We start from the raw sequence: 16,068 nt of genomic DNA on the forward strand, positions 1-16,068 counted from the left end.
CTCATTTAATTTGTGTATATATTTAGTTCCAATAAAGCTTTATCCATTAGTTTAATGCATGATCTTTGAACTCTTTAATTTTTTCTCAGAGTACTTCCCAACATAATTGGATTTTTTAAACTAAAAAGGCCAAAAATAATAAACCAAACAACAAATAAGCCACAAATGTAGGCATCTATAATAATAATAATAATAATAAGAAACAAAATAGCGAAGAGTACCACAAAACGTTAAACAAACATCCTCATTTAGGGATGTAAGGGAAAGATATATATTCTAAATTCCATCATCGCTCCATAATTGGCACGTTCTGCCCCACTATTCAGCCCGCTCTATCATGGATATATAATCTTGAAAATCACTATCATCTCTACAGATGTTAAATATATCTATCTTCATCCATCCCATTCTATTCAATTTGATTTTATTTATTTATTTTTAATTTTTAAACATAATTCTTTAAAAAAAATTAAATATTAATATCTATTTCTAATCTTAATCACCTGCCCATTTCATACTTCATTATATCTTAGAATTTTATAATAAATATTCAAAGATGATTATTACAATAAATCAATATACATGATTGAAATGGTTAATTAACTCCAAGAATCAATTGTCATTACAATGTTGCTACAATATATTTAATGATAAAATATCTTTCATAGTTGTCTAAACATAAAACATAAATTACCATATACAAACTCAAACACATATTTAAATAAGAAAAAAGAATTCTCCATATATGCCTGTCTAAAGGGATGGACATAAACATATTCAAATCAGTGAAACTTTTTTTTTATACAATATTAAAAATACAAAAAAAAAATCATACGGTTTAAATCCTTACTAAATAAATATTTGATAAAAATTTTAATCACTACTTTATATAATTTAAAATAACGTAAACATATTTCAAATAACTTAAAATATTACTTGATAAATGTTATCTTTAAAGTATAAAAATGAAAAAGCGTCTTCAAATACTTTTCTCCTATATAAATATAATTTTGCTAAAAATAAAGTTAATAATAATTATAAAGTAATAATGCCATAAATAAAATAAAAACAATATAATTATTACTTACTAAATCAAGAGGAATGAAACATCCCATAGCAAGTTGCCGAAAGGTTTTTTTGACACTATATCAGGAGACAAGATTATATAACAAATTAAGCTAAATTATTAAATAAAATTATAATTAATATAAAAATGGTTCAATTTTAGGTTAAATTAAGTCAAATTGTTAAATTTAAAATTTAAAATTTTAAAATAATGGTTCAATTACAATATTGGTCTTTTTTTCTAGAATATAATAATAGTAAAATTTTAATTTTAGTGTTTATATTAAGTTTAAATTTGAGATTTATCTTTTTTTTTAACATTATAAGATAATTCTTCAATTTCAATTATGATCCATTTACTTTTCTTTAACTTATATGACAATGGTCAAATTTCAATTTTTGGTTTGTATGTTATGCTCACATTTGAGATCTTATCTCTATTTTTAATTTTTAACATAATTTGGTATCTCAACTGTTATAATATTATTAGTTAGTATAAATATTTTATTTTGATTAAAATGTTCATCTAAAATTTAACAATTTTTAACGCCATTCAAATTCTCCGTCAAATTCAAGTCCGTTACAATGTCATATTTTTGTCACATGGCTATAAAATAATTATTATTTTTAATTTCAAGAGGTCACACTAACAAACTTAATAGAACAATTTTAACAGAGTTAACCACTTGGCATAAATTTTTAAGATCAAAATGTAAAAGGATTAAATTATTGAAAATAGAAGTACGAAGATTAAATTCTAAATATATGAAGAGTACAAGAACTTAGAGTATATTGTGACCATTAAATTTTGGGTAAAGTACAAAAATAATTACTGAACTATTGACTTTGCTCTATTTTTGTAATTCAATCATTATTTTTTTCAATTTAATCTCTAAATTTTTTGAAATTAAATATTTTGGTTACCCTCCGTTAATTGCCATTAGATTTTTTACAAAAAGTTGACGTGGAATTTTTGGAAATTCACGTAATTTTTCCAATTTTCCATATGGGTAAGGTTTTTTTTTATTTTTTATTAATAATTTTAAATTAAAATTTAATTATAATTATTACAATTTTTAGTATATTTTAGGTTTAGAGTTCTATTAAAGTAATACCGCTATTTAAAATTAGCACAATTTTTTTAACTAATAATCTAAATCTAAATATAATTATTTTTAAAATTAATTTAACAATATGATGGAAAATAAGAGTATTCTTATCAGTCCGAAATTTTCTTTAAAATTCATGTTTATATATATATATATGATAGTTGATGGAAGGAAAAAAGTATTCTGGTCGATTAAAAAGTTTCTTTAAACTCGTGCTTTTGCATATAATATAAGGGAAAATATTTTGGTATAGTAACAGTAGAGTTTTTAGACTCCTCAAGCAAAGTTAGGGGATATAGTAAAATATTAAAAAATTAATATTTAAAAAAAAGAATCATGTTAATTTTTTAAGATTACTTGTAGAATAAAAAAAAATATATTGTCAGTGTACCAAATATTCACCCATAATATAAATTAGTTTTATTGCCTAATAATGTATATGCTTGGTTGTATGTATTTTTTAATTTAATTTTAAATTGATCTTATAATATATATTATTTATTTCAAGTAAGTTTAATAATATAATAAAAGAAAATAATATTTTCCTCTAAGTAAATTTTTTTGTTGTCAAATCTTATAAATACTCAAAACATATAATGATAGTGAAAATAATTAAAATGTATTGAAAAATAAGTAGTTTATATTAAAAGTTTTAACGCATGCTAGAAAAATCAATTCATCGTTATTTTGAATTAAAAAAGAATCAATGAATTTTTTGAATTTGTGAATTTCACTTTAAAATTATAAGTAAATTTATGAAAATATTTTACTAATACATATATAGATACGGTAAAAGTTCTTACAATTTTATGTTGTCTGATACAAAAACCGATTGTTCCCAATATTTTACTAATATATACATAGATTGATAACTAAAAATGACAAAGAAAAGGAGAAAAACTTAATTGCCATTCTCATTGAGAAAACAATTTTTTTTTATTAATTTATCTCTTCCAAGTAATATACCTTTTATTCATAAACATGCCATAATTCATTTTCAAAATATTTATGTTAAAGTTCAAATTCAAAATAGATAAAATATAAATAAATTAAATTAAATTAATTAGATAATTATCTAATTAAATATTCATCTAAATTTTAAATTTTCTAATTATCTAATTAAATATGTAAGATAATATATATAATAAATATTTTTAAATTTATTCGAAAATAATAGACAAATTATGTAATTTAAAAATGTGATAATTAATTTTTGAATTAAAATTAAAATAAATAAAAATATATAGATAAATATTTATCCATTTAATTTAAATTAAACTAAACGGATAAATATTTAATTAATCAGATATAAAAATACATCACCGGACGTACATTTAATACGTGCATATGTTGTTTTCTCAGTGACCTTGTTTCTAAAAAGCGTCTGGGTCACGGGGACATGTTATTTGTTCCTGATTTTGACAAATCTATTATCAGCAGCACTTATGTCTACATCTAAGGTTTAGTTTGATAATACTTCTCAAAAATAATTTAGGGAAAAAATATTTTTCGAATAAAAGTATTTATAAATAAATTAATTTTTCAGAAACTAAAAATATTTTATTGGAGAAACATTTTTAAGTTAGGACTAAATAGAATAGGTTTCTTCTGTCATCTTACGCCCCTTTCCAATGATTTTCTTTCTTTCTAAATTATGTGTTCAAATAAACAAGCATAACTTTATACACGTATAAAATATAGCTCAAACTTGGGCTTTTCTAATAACATTTTACTTGTAGACTAAAAATTATCATAAAATCCATTTACAACATTTGCATAAGTTTTAGTTAAAGGGAGTCTATAAAATTAAGAATGGTAAATAGCTGTGAATACTAAAAGAGTCAAAGAGTCGTTGTTTTGTGATTAGAAGACTTTCTTGTATAAAGGCCACTATGGTTGGTGCACGTTACTAAAAGGCCATTAAGATTCCCCCTCTATATCTTTGTAACGATACCCCAGACACTTGTGCAACCCAAAAAGAAAAACAAACAAACAAAAATCTCCAATTTGGTTTCAAAACTTCTAACATTGTGAAGCTCATTGGATTTCTTTTCCTTCTATGGTGAATCTGGTAACCCCTTCCGCTTCCACTTCCACTTCCCATTTCTGGTGTTCCATTGAGAGTTCTCAAAGCATTAAGGGTATCATAAATCATCTGAAACTCTAAAGCGTTTTATGGTTTTGTTTTGTATTTTTCGATTTACAGTTCTCCAGTCCATCAAGAATACTGGATGGAGAAGGTGGCACACAGGAGCCATTTGGGACAGCTTGTTCTATGGCTACTAATGATAGTTGAATTGTCACTCTTTTACTCTGCATGTTCTGCTGAAATCCCAGTCAGGTTCTTGCTTTGCTCTTCCTCATTCTCCCATATTTTTTTATCCTGTTCTACTCTGCATGTTTCCCCTGCTCTGCTTATGATACTAGAGAGTGGAGACCCAAAAGAGTGAGAGAAAGAGAGAGCGAGAGATTGCATTACTTTCATGACAGTCGATGAGTCCGAATACCCTGTTGCATTTTTTGTCATTATTCCTTAAGCAATCTAATTCCTTGTGACTTTATATTCTTTGTTTCTAGTTCACTGTTTCCTTGTTCACATCTTTCCATTTTCTCTCTCTACATATCACGAGTTGTTTAGGCCAATTGGTTTGGGACACCATGGCCTTTTTCCACACATAAACTCAAACACAGGGGTTAGGGGTTGGTTGAATTATGACCCGTGACCGCAACTACTCACAAGAGTTGGTGATTGGTATCCTAGAAATTTCACATTTTCTCGATCGAAAAATTGAAAACTTTTTAATTCAATCCTAAAGTATAAATAATCATCCAAAAAATGAAATTCCACATTTTCTCTGCTGCAATGCTTTTATTTGTTTACATCAACATGTGACTGCATGGTTTTTCTTGTTATTTTTCTGTCTTTGGTATCAAAATTTTCAACTAAAGAGGGTACTATTAAGTTTGTTCATGAAATTAGTGGAAGAATGCTGGTATTCTACTTTGGAAATTTCTTGGAGCATAAATTTTTGGTTTTTTTTTCTTTTCATGGACAAATTAAACATCTGTACTAACTATAAGTCATGTCACAAAAACTAAATACATACTACTCTTGGATGTTTGATTTGCAGAAAAATCCTGAACCTTGGAGATTGTAACCCTCATGTCCGGTTGCAAATAAGTCATCACAACGTAAGAAAGTATAAAAATTTGCTTTCACTTTGTTTTAGGTGCAACGAACATGGATGTCTGGTTCTATTAATTCTTCTATTTCTTCATATCAAAATATTATTAACTATCTAATGGACTTCTTTTCTTTTCTTTTTTGTTTGTTTTTCAGGTGGTTATTGATAATGGACTTATTGAAGTCACTATTGAGAACCCATCTGGTCATGTGACAGGAATAAAATATATGGGGATGGATAATGTGCTTGAATGTGGAAACCCAAACTCTAATAGAGGGTATGCCCCTTTTTAACTAGAACGAATGCAAAAGTGCTGTTTTATGTTTTTCAAATTTCCAGTATTTGGAAAAACCATTTTCTCCATTGCTTAGATTTATATATTCCAGGTACTGGGACTTTGTCTGGGATAACAGTACCTTTGACAAGTGAGTTTTCCACCATTTCCACATAAATGATTTCCTGAATGCCCGTCACTTCTTTAGTTAACACTGGTTGTTTACATGTTACTTCCCAGAATGGAAACAAAACATGTGAAGGTCGTAGCACATACTGATGAGCTAGTGGAGATTTCCTTTACCAAAAATTGGGATTTCAGAACAGACCATGGCAAGACAGTTCCCTTAAACATTGACAAAAGGTATGGAATTGTTATAAACAAACCTCAATATTTTGCACAAGTAAGATTATACGGCTTAAAAAAACACAAATTGTGATGGCCCTTATGCTTCATTTTTAACATTCTCCCAGGTTCATAGTCCGACGAGGCGTTCCAGGGGTATACATGTATGGTATTTTCGAGCGCCAGGAGGATTTTCCGGATGCACAGATATATCAATTAAGAATTGTTTTCAAGCTCAAGGAAGACAAGTAAAAAAACCAAAGATTAACCCTTGATCACTATATAAGATCCAATTGATGCCAATGTTTCATGTGACATTTTTGAATCAGGTTTAGGTTCATGGCGATATCGGACACCAGACAAGGGGTTATGCCTAGGGGAGAAGATCGAGATAATACTCGCAGTCAGACTCTTGCCTTCAAGGAAGCTGTTCTAATGACCAATCCATCCAATCCACAATTTAGAGGAGAGGTATTTTCTTTTACATTTTACTTTTGGGGGTAAAGTAGGACTCTTTAGGAATGGCCTTGGAAAAACGTGGCTTCTTTTTGTCTGTATCTCTGTTTTGTCCGAGTATACTAAATTAACAGCAATTCCCGTGACAATTGTGGGGGTGCATGCAGGTTGATGACAAGTACCAATATTCATGTGAAAACAAAGATAACAAGCTTCACGGGTGGATATCCGATGATGATGCGGTGGGTTTCTGGATAATCACCCCTAGCAATGAATTCCGAACTGGTGGCCCACACAAGCAGGACCTCACTTCTCATGTTGGTCCCATAGCTCTCTCTGTAAGTCTATTTTACAGGCCAACACAAAACATATATGCAATAATATACAACCTTCCATCTGGCTTGAAATGTTTGTCTAAATAGTTGATTGTTTACATGAGCTAGATGTTTGTTAGTACACATTATACCGGGATCGACATAGATGTAACATACAAGAAAGGAGAGGCTTGGAGAAAAGCTTTTGGTCCAGTTCTTATCTATCTTAATTCTGCTTCTTCGGATGATGATTGCCGCAAAAAACTCTGGAATGACGCTAAAAGACAGGTTGGTTAACTGCTAGCTAGTTCGGCTAATAATGTAATTACATTTTAACACTCATTTAACACTTTGTGTGTACCATTAGTTGAGTGAAGAAATCGAAAGCTGGCCATACAATTTCACCCGATCAGAAGATCTTCCTCACGCTGGAGATCGAGGAGAAGTTTGCGGTCAATTACTAGTACGAGACAGGTATTTGTTTAACCTACATTCGTTGGTCCTTTCTCTTCAAGCTTATCTTAAAATTTTCATTGTGTGGGTTCAGATGCGTGGATGAGGAATTAATGCAGGCGCAATCCGCCTTTGTGGGGTTGGCAGTGCCTGGAAATGTAGGATCATGGCAAACGGAAGGAAAGGTTAATATTACTGTTTAACAAAGTTGTACCTGATATCAATAATTCAAGGTTAACGAGGGACTGAGGCTGGTTTTTGCTATCATCTTTTCTGTTTCCAGGGCTATCAATTTTGGACCGAAACAGACAACACTGGCCGTTTCAATATTAAAAATGTCCGGCGAGGGGAGTATAATTTGTACGCATGGGTCCATGGTTTCATTGGAGACTACAAATTGGATCTCAGCATCACCATTCAACCTGGTAAAGTTAATCTCTAAATAAATCTACTTCTTGTCGGCTTAAACTATTGGGCTTCCTTTCTGGCCCCTCAAACTAGCTCTTGTTGGATTTTCATGGACAAGTCTATGCTGATTATCCTCTATACTAATGAAATTTTTATTATTTTATTTTTAATTTGTATAAATAAATTTATTTTAAATTTTAAATCATAAATACTAAATCCTAAAATATTTCATACAAACCCAAATGCAAAACACTAAAACCCTAAACTATAACCTTTAAATTCTAAATGTTCAACTTTAAATATTAAATTTTAAAATACAAATCCTGGCTTTATACCTCACAAGAAAAAAAGATCAATGTCTTAAAACGGTCTGTGCGTTCGGTAGGAAAATGATTAACAGTCATGTTACCTTCTTTTTCCTTTCATACTAAACCAGTTTTCTGAAGTAAAATGGTAAAATCACAGTACATGAATTTACGGACAATTGTGAGTGATTGATTTTTTTTTTGTTTTACTTTTAAAATTTAGGATTTCACTTTAAGGATTTAGAACTTTATAATATAAAATTTTAGAATCTTAGATTTTAGTATTTAGTGTTTAAAATTTTATAAAAATATTAAATTAATTTCCTAAACAACTTAAGTCTATAATAATAATCTAATGGCTCACAGTTCCCTGTTATGACCTTGAGCAAAGTGGTTCCCTTTTCTGAATGCATGCATATGCAGGAAACAAGGTCAACTTGGGTACCCTCATATATGATCCTCCAAGAAACGGCCCTACATTGTGGGAAATCGGGATTCCTGACCGGACGGTTGCTGAGTTCTTCATACCGGAACCCGACCCAACATTTGTTAACCCATTGTGCCTCGATGCCGCCGACAAGTAAGCTCTGTTTTAACTCCATGGTAGCATCTTTCAGCCCAAATATCTCAACACAGATTTCACCAACTTATCACGCTTTACAACGAACAGATTCAGACAATACGGATTGTGGGATCGCTACTCAGATATTTATCGTCATGGTGATGTCGTCTACACTGTGGGTGTCAGCAATTATTCTCGGGATTGGTTCTTTGCTCATGTTCTCAGGTGCCAATTTCAACACGCTAACTCCCTGAACATCATCGAATATTTTTCAGGGTGTTTGATTTTTTTTATTTTTATGTTTTGAATTACAGAAATACAGGGAATATTACCGACTTGTCAACAACCACATGGCAGATTAAATACAATCTCCAAGATGTTAACGAGAAAGGAAACTACACTCTCCAACTAGCCTTGGCAGCAGCTTCGTATGCTGAATTACAGGTATAAGATAATTCTTATCTCACTTCTTCAGCCATCATATATCAGGTTTAATGTGTTTAACTACATATCTGATGAACCCTTTGCCAATGCATTCATAGATTCGGTTCAACAATCCAGATGCTATTCAACCTTGTTTTACGACGACAAGAATTGGTTACGATAATGCCGTAGCAAGGCATGGAATCCACGGCTTGTACAGATTGTATAGTATTAATATACCTGGTAATAGATTTATAAGAGGGAACAACACGATCTTTCTAACTCAGACAAGAAGCCATGCCTTATTCGACGCAGTTATGTACGACTATATTCGATTAGAAGCTCCTGCAGTTTAAAAGATTAGCTAGTCATGTACAAATTTAGGAAGTTGGTTTATATTCTTTCTCATTGTAATATGGGTATTGGTCATTGCTTGTGAAATTCGTTTCAAGCCTAGAGGAGCATGCAAGATAGTCAAATGAGAAAGAGAAAAATATTTGTTTTGATTTACTCGATAGACCACCCTTCTTTTTGTTTGTTTGTTTTGACTAATAACCTTCCAAAAAGGAAAAACTTATACGACTAACGAATGATTAAGGGGTAAACTACATTATTAGTAAGATTACACTTTGGTCATTCAATTTGAAAAAGTTAGAAATTAATCATTGAATTATTTGAAAGTTACAAGTTGGTCATTGGCCCGCTAAAGAGCATCAAATCTAAGGATGAGTAAATTTACAATTTAGCCACTCAACTATTAATAAGTTTATAATTTTGTCATTCAATTTTAGAAAGTTACAAATTGCTCATTGAGCTATTAGTAAGTTTGCAAGTTTGCATTTTAGTCACTCATCTTTGCACCATTACTCCCTAAACTGATAATCCAAAGAGTATCTTAAATAAATCAAGCCCCAACCTTAGCAAAGTTATTATCAACCTCATCCCTCACCTCTAACTCAACCAATTTAACGACCATTCTTAATCCACTCACTATTTCCCCTTTGTCGAAAACCAAATCCAAGAAAATCCACAATCAAGCAATTCACACATCCTTACCTTGAACTAGCAACCAAATATCATTACAACCACAATCAAAGCAAGAAAAAAAAATTCTATAACACCCTATACCCGATCCGATTTATCGAACCCGGATATAGGATGCTACAATACTTAAATATTAACAAAATTTTATCATCTTTAATGCTCATGATTTGAGATTGCCTATATCACTGTTTCATTCGATTTATGCCTATTTTAAATACATGCATACAAGCTCTAGACATAGCCAATTGTGCGATGTGTTCACAAATGCTGTCGATCCCTGGCAACGACGCCAAAAACTTGTTACGTGTAAATAATTAATGCAATTGTGCAAGTGTACACATCATTCAAGTAATAAAGTGATAAGTATCGTCTCCATAGGGATTAGAAATTGGTAAGAGATTGATTAAGTAATTATAATCCTATTAAGTATACTAAATAGCAGGAAATATTGTTAAAATGAATAAGATATTGGTATAATGAATTAATGTAATTAAATGCCAAAAACAGAGAATTGATATGGCAAATAAAATGTAGTGGCAAATTATAGAGAAAAGCAAGAGTAATTCTATTGTTGAACGAACAAGGCAAGAATTATTCAAGTGAAATGCTCATATCAAAATAATGTCATGGCAAATTATTGTCTAATCAATTGCTCAGAGAGTTACTACTGTAACCTGCCTCTTTCGATAGCTAGATCTTAAGCTAAAAATCTAAGTTACTTTATGTCTAAAAAACTCTGGATTAATAACTGCAATGAACATTCTTCTCTTCACAACTCACAACATCTATGTCTAGAGTGCTACGAATATTCTATCGAATATTCATTTGCATCAAAAAATTCTAGATCCAGTATATTTAACCTTTTCAAAATTAAAAATACATTTATGAACACAACACACAATCGACTATGTCTAGAGCTTGAGTGCATGTATTTAAAATAGGCATAAATCGAATGAAACAGTGATATAGGTAATTGCAAATCATGGGTGGAAAAGTAAACACCAAATTTAAATCATTCATCAACATTTAAAGAAGTTTGAATCACAGAAATCATGAAAACTAAAGACAAAATTTTAGGATTTTTCGCCACACTCCGGCTTCTCTTTTATCTTCTAATCATACATGAATCTAGGATAGATGTCTCTTCCCCTTCTTCATGTCTGTATTCTGCTCTCTGTAGCTGTTACCTTTCTTTCTTTGAAATTCTCTAATGGAGTTTTTCTCTGTGTAAAGAGAGGATTGCTATCACCAGTCTCTTTCTCACACAAATTCTCCTCCTCTTTCTTTTTTTCTTCTCTCTCATTCTTTTATTGGGTAGATCCGTCCCACTTCAGCATACTTTTTTCATTCCTCTTTTTAGGTTGGATTTTCTGGTACACGCACAGATGACTGAGAATGACGTAGATAAAGTGCTAAGTCATCTTCTCGAAATTACCATGACAAATTTGTTGGCAATCAATTTTACTATTTTCCACGATAATATTTTACTTCTTTTATTTTCCCTCTTCATCTTCTTGCACTTCCTACACCTGTATTCACACAAAACCACACCATTTCTCCCCAAGTGATAAAAGTAACAAATAATGATCATTATATCACAATCCAAGCTTTGCTATGCAATGTTCTAAAAATATCCTAAAAATGCAAATGTATTCACTTAATTACAACCAATTAATTCTATTTAGAGGCCTTTAATATAACTCTTTTCAAGAGTTATCACACCCCCAAACCTGAATTGTTGCTTCTCCTCAAGCAAATGATGTTTGAATATGCATGAATGCATGGAATTGCCAAAAAAATTAGTAAGCATACTGTATACCTTTATTCTCAGAAACCTTCTACTGAAATAAAGAAAAATTGCTTACAATTGCTGTAAACCTGTTTAGCAAATATAGTGCAGAAAATGGTTCCGAAAGGTTTAATTTTCTAAATATTTAAGCAATTAAAAGTATAGCAGATTTCTCTAAATATACTTAGGTTATCTCTCTCCTAGACTTAGTTTTTTTTAGACACTTATTCAATTTTCAACAAAAAATTTCTTAGGGAATTCATATTGTCATATGATTATACACTTGACAACCTCAATGGAGCATACACTAGACTGCCACGTATTATATCATGTCATAATTTGAATATAAATTACTCATGAAACAAAAAGCTTTTAACTAAAAAGATGGATGGAGCAAACAACTACCTTCTTAATAATTTAGCCTCAAGATTCAGTGGAGTGTCCTTAGAATATGCATATATAATTTTTTTTATACAAACACTCATATTTGAACTCATTTTTCTAGTCAACAATGTAATGAAGCAAACAAAATATTACTGACATACTCAACAGGTTCAAACATTGAAGTATTCATATTATTTTATCATGACAAAATTAACAAAATTATACCCTATTACTATACTGAAATTTATTCAAAGAATGCTACTATAACCTAATTGCATTTATATTTCAATTATATTAATTTTAGAAAGTTATTTTCTACAACTTTCCTATGCTAAATATGCCTAAACAACTGTCACCCTATTTTCTAAGTTTACAAAGAAGATTTATTATCTTCATTGAACATCATTGATAACCATAAACTCACATAATCCGACAGTTAAATGGCAATTGAATTTTATGTTAAAAAAGCTGTATGAACAATTAAGAATGCAGTATATATGCACAACACACCCCCAAACCTAAGGGATGCATTGTCCTTAATGCATGAACATGAAAAAGAAAAATTACTAAAAGCTATATGAATGAATGAAATAGATAAAAACTAAAATGAAGGATCATGAAAATATAAAAATCAAAGCTTGGAGGGGAAAGAAATTACTTAACTTGGGTTGGGTGGATTTCTTTACAGATCTCTTATAATGTTACGGCCTTGCTGTGAAACCAACAACTTATTAGACTACTTTTTCGATAGCCTTCTTGAATATTTTTTGCTATATTTGATTAATGGGCACCTCATCTACATCATCAGTATCTAATGTCATGAGTTCATGTTCTTGTTCAGTCACTGGTGCCTTGAATTGTGGTGGTTTGACAGTGGTGGTTGGTGTAAAAGTGTTTTGTCGGTCATCATCCTCCTTTTCAGAGTCAAGGTGTGTAAATTCTGTTGGTTCTTCATCTCTCGCAGGCTCTTTGGTATGCTTGTGTGTAGTGACAGGTTCGTTATCTTCTTCATCGTGATTAGATAAAAGTTCTTTAGGAAACATAAGAAATATAGGCATTGCCTTGGTGAAGTTGTTCTGAAGAGCTTTCTTAAGTGCAACATCACGTTTTTTCACATATTCCCAATATAAAGTTGTTTTGGCTTTTGTTGTAGCAAAATCAGTGGAGATTTGATTTTTTTGCTTTGCCACCATACCTAACTCATGTTCGAGTTGCTTGAGAGTATTTATTACTTGTTGTTCCAACATATTAGGGAAAGTGTGTGGGGATTTAGATGGGGTTGATGATGTAGATGCGGGACCAGATGGTTGTGGCATATCATTTCCCAAGAAATGTAGGACAATTGATTTTATTAAAACACCTTTGTTGCTTATGGTATCCTCACTGTAGTAGACAAGGATGTTTGCACACTAACAGAGGGTCGTAAGAAGAGACAGAAAATTTAAACTGCTGGTATTCTTTTACGTGCAGCAATGAGCTTCCTAGAAAATTATTCTTCCAACATTGATTTTTCTACTAAACATAATTGAATGTAGTAATAACATCATTTCTTTAGAAATAGTAGAATTATGAGTGGAAGGACTCAATCGAGATTTCAAAAAGTGATACCATACTCTACAATGAGGCTTTAGGGAAACTCTGTCAACAGTGTAACAATTATGACGAGATACAGTCCATTTAGTTCCCTCAATACAAAGATCTTGAAGAACCTGTTGTAACCCTTCTGTTGTAATCTTTGCCATAAACTCGGAATGTTCATCAGGACCCTCAGGCAAATTGTAATGGGCATTAATAGAATCCTTATCAAACTAAACAGAAACAGCTCTGACATAGATGAAGGCATTGTTAGGAGATGTTAGATGCGCATAAAATTCTCTTAACATTTTTGGAAGAACATCACCTGGGTGTGAACAAAATAGTTTCCAGCCATGTTTTTCCATTATTGACGAAATTGAGGTATCATAACCCAGGAAAGTTGAATATTGAAAAAAGAAGCCCTTTTGAAAACAAAATGGTCTTTTGACTATGTTTTTCAAATATTTTTCTTCAACTGTTTTGTTGAAAAAGGTCTTCGTAGGTAAGGAAAATGGTGTATTACGAGCCATTATGACAAAGCGATGTGAATTGTGAGAAAATTATTGAGAGGTTTATAGTGATGAAGGTGAAAAACTAACAAAGGATAATGATAAAGAAAAAACTAGGGATAGCTTTGAAGGAAAAGTTGATTATCTAAGTTTAGATAGTGAGAGAAAAGATCACAGTGGCGTAGGTGAAAAGATTTACCTGACACAGCACAGGAGCAAATTGAGCGGGAACAAGAAAAGAAATAACAAACTTATTAGACAAAATTGTATAAAAGAAGTAGGCACTACTTTTAAAGTATTTTTATTCTGGCAAAAAGAACCTGTAACCAAAAAGGAAAAATTAAATGCGTTTAGTGAATAAAAAAATAAAAAAAATAAAAAATTAAATGCAGGAGAGAATTTTTAATTATTCTGAAGAGAAATGAAAATTTTGTCACACATTATAGGAGCTCCAAAATAGTGTTTCAGGCATTGACCATTGACTTTGAAAGTAGATATTGTTTTTCCATCTTTAACGTCGACAGCTCCATGAGGATATATACGCTTGACTTTGAATTGTCCAGACCATCTCGACTTTAATTTTCCAAGAAATAGTTTAAGTTTGGAATTGAAAAGCAAAACTTGTTATCCAGGTACAAATTGCCGTGGCAAAATTTTCTTGTCATGCCAGCGCTTTGTCTTTTCTTTGTACAATCTCACATTCTCATAAGCTTGAGCTTGAAATTCATCCATCTCATTAAGCTCCAATAGGCGATGAGTAGCAATAACACCCTAGTCCATGTTTAGTTTCTTGATTGCCCAAAATGCTTTGTGTTCTAGCTCAACTGGAAAATGACATGGTTTACCATAGACAAGCTTGAAAGGTGACATTCCCAATGGTGTCTTGAAAGCTGTGCGATAAGTCCACAAAGCTTCATCTAAGCTTATTGACCAATCCTTGTGGTTGGGATTGACAACTTTTTCCAGAATCTGCTTGATTTCTCTGTTGGAAATTTCAACTTGTCTATTTGTTTGGGGGTGATATTTCATGGAAATTTTATGTTTAACCTCATATTTGTTCAGAATGTTGGCAACTAATCTGCAGTCAAAATTTAAGCCTTCATCATTAATTAAAGCCTTAAGGGTACCAAACTTGGTAAAAATATTTGTATGTAGGAATCTCATAACTGATTTAGCATTATTTGTAGGTAAAGCCACAACTTCAACCCATTTGAAGACATAATTCACAACGACAAGAATATATATTTTTCCCCCAGGATGGTGGAAATGGACCCATGAAATCAATTCCCTAAACATCTAATAATTCCACCTTTAAAATATTTTACAGTGGCATCTTGCGTCTTCTTGATAAGTTACCGGTTCTTTGACAACGATCATAGTTTTTACAGAACTTATTAGCATCTTTAAACATGGTGGGCCAATAAAAACCAAATTGAAGGACCTTTGCAGCAGTTCTCATACTTCCAAAATGTCCACCGTAAGGTGCAGAATGACAGTGATGTAGGATACTTTGAAATTCATCATCTGGAATACATCTTCAAATTACTTGATCTGCACACTGTTTGAATAGAAATGGCCCATCCCAATAATATTGCTTGACATCATGAAGGAATTTCCTTTGTCCTTGATGATTGACCGTAGGTGGCAGTAACCTACTGACTAGAAAGTTAACAATATCAGCATATCATGATAATGCCATAGCCAACAATATTTGCTCAACAGGGAATTCATCTTTAATCATTTGACCCTCACCGTACTCATTCCCTGCTTCCAGTCGTGATAAATGATCAGCCACTTGATTTTCAATGCCTTTCCTATCTTTGATTTCCAAATTAAATTCCTGCAGTAGCAATATCCATCTAATGAGT

At 31.3% G+C, this 16,068-nt stretch overlaps 1 protein-coding gene across 2 annotated transcripts; it reads left to right on the top strand.

Annotated features, from left to right (window-relative positions):
* The first annotated feature begins 4,014 nt into the window (after positions 1-4,014).
* Positions 4,015-9,409, top strand: LOC107947221 (rhamnogalacturonate lyase B). Of its 2 annotated transcripts, XM_016881797.2 has the most exons (17): positions 4,015-4,245; positions 4,381-4,515; positions 5,306-5,366; positions 5,515-5,636; positions 5,746-5,784; positions 5,874-5,996; positions 6,107-6,226; positions 6,308-6,449; positions 6,602-6,772; positions 6,878-7,036; positions 7,116-7,222; positions 7,296-7,386; positions 7,485-7,626; positions 8,338-8,494; positions 8,585-8,701; positions 8,791-8,920; positions 9,019-9,409. In XM_016881797.2, the coding sequence occupies exons 2-17, from the start codon at positions 4,406-4,408 to the stop codon at positions 9,253-9,255; spliced, it is 2,028 nt and encodes a 675-aa protein (XP_016737286.1). In that variant the 5' UTR covers positions 4,015-4,245; positions 4,381-4,405; the 3' UTR covers positions 9,256-9,409. The 2 variants fall into 2 exon arrangements, with proteins under 2 accessions (XP_016737286.1, XP_040959972.1); XM_041104038.1 differs by lacking the exon at positions 5,746-5,784.
* Positions 9,410-16,068: the final 6,659 nt, after the last annotated feature.

This window comes from Gossypium hirsutum, chromosome D11 (assembly GCF_007990345.1).
Source record: "Gossypium hirsutum isolate 1008001.06 chromosome D11, Gossypium_hirsutum_v2.1, whole genome shotgun sequence".
Taxonomy (NCBI): domain Eukaryota; kingdom Viridiplantae; phylum Streptophyta; class Magnoliopsida; order Malvales; family Malvaceae; genus Gossypium; species Gossypium hirsutum.

Excerpts from the sequence above, each read along its gene's own strand:
- LOC107947221 (XM_016881797.2), top strand. The coding sequence starts at position 4,406 with ATGGAGAAGGTGGCACACAGGAGCCATTTGGGACAGCTTGTTCTATGG. Across the intron at positions 6,773-6,877 it reads TTGGTCCCATAGCTCTCTCT|ATGTTTGTTAGTACACATTA; the intron begins GTAAGTCTATTT and ends TACATGAGCTAG. Across the intron at positions 7,627-8,337 it reads CAGCATCACCATTCAACCTG|GAAACAAGGTCAACTTGGGT; the intron begins GTAAAGTTAATC and ends ATGCATATGCAG.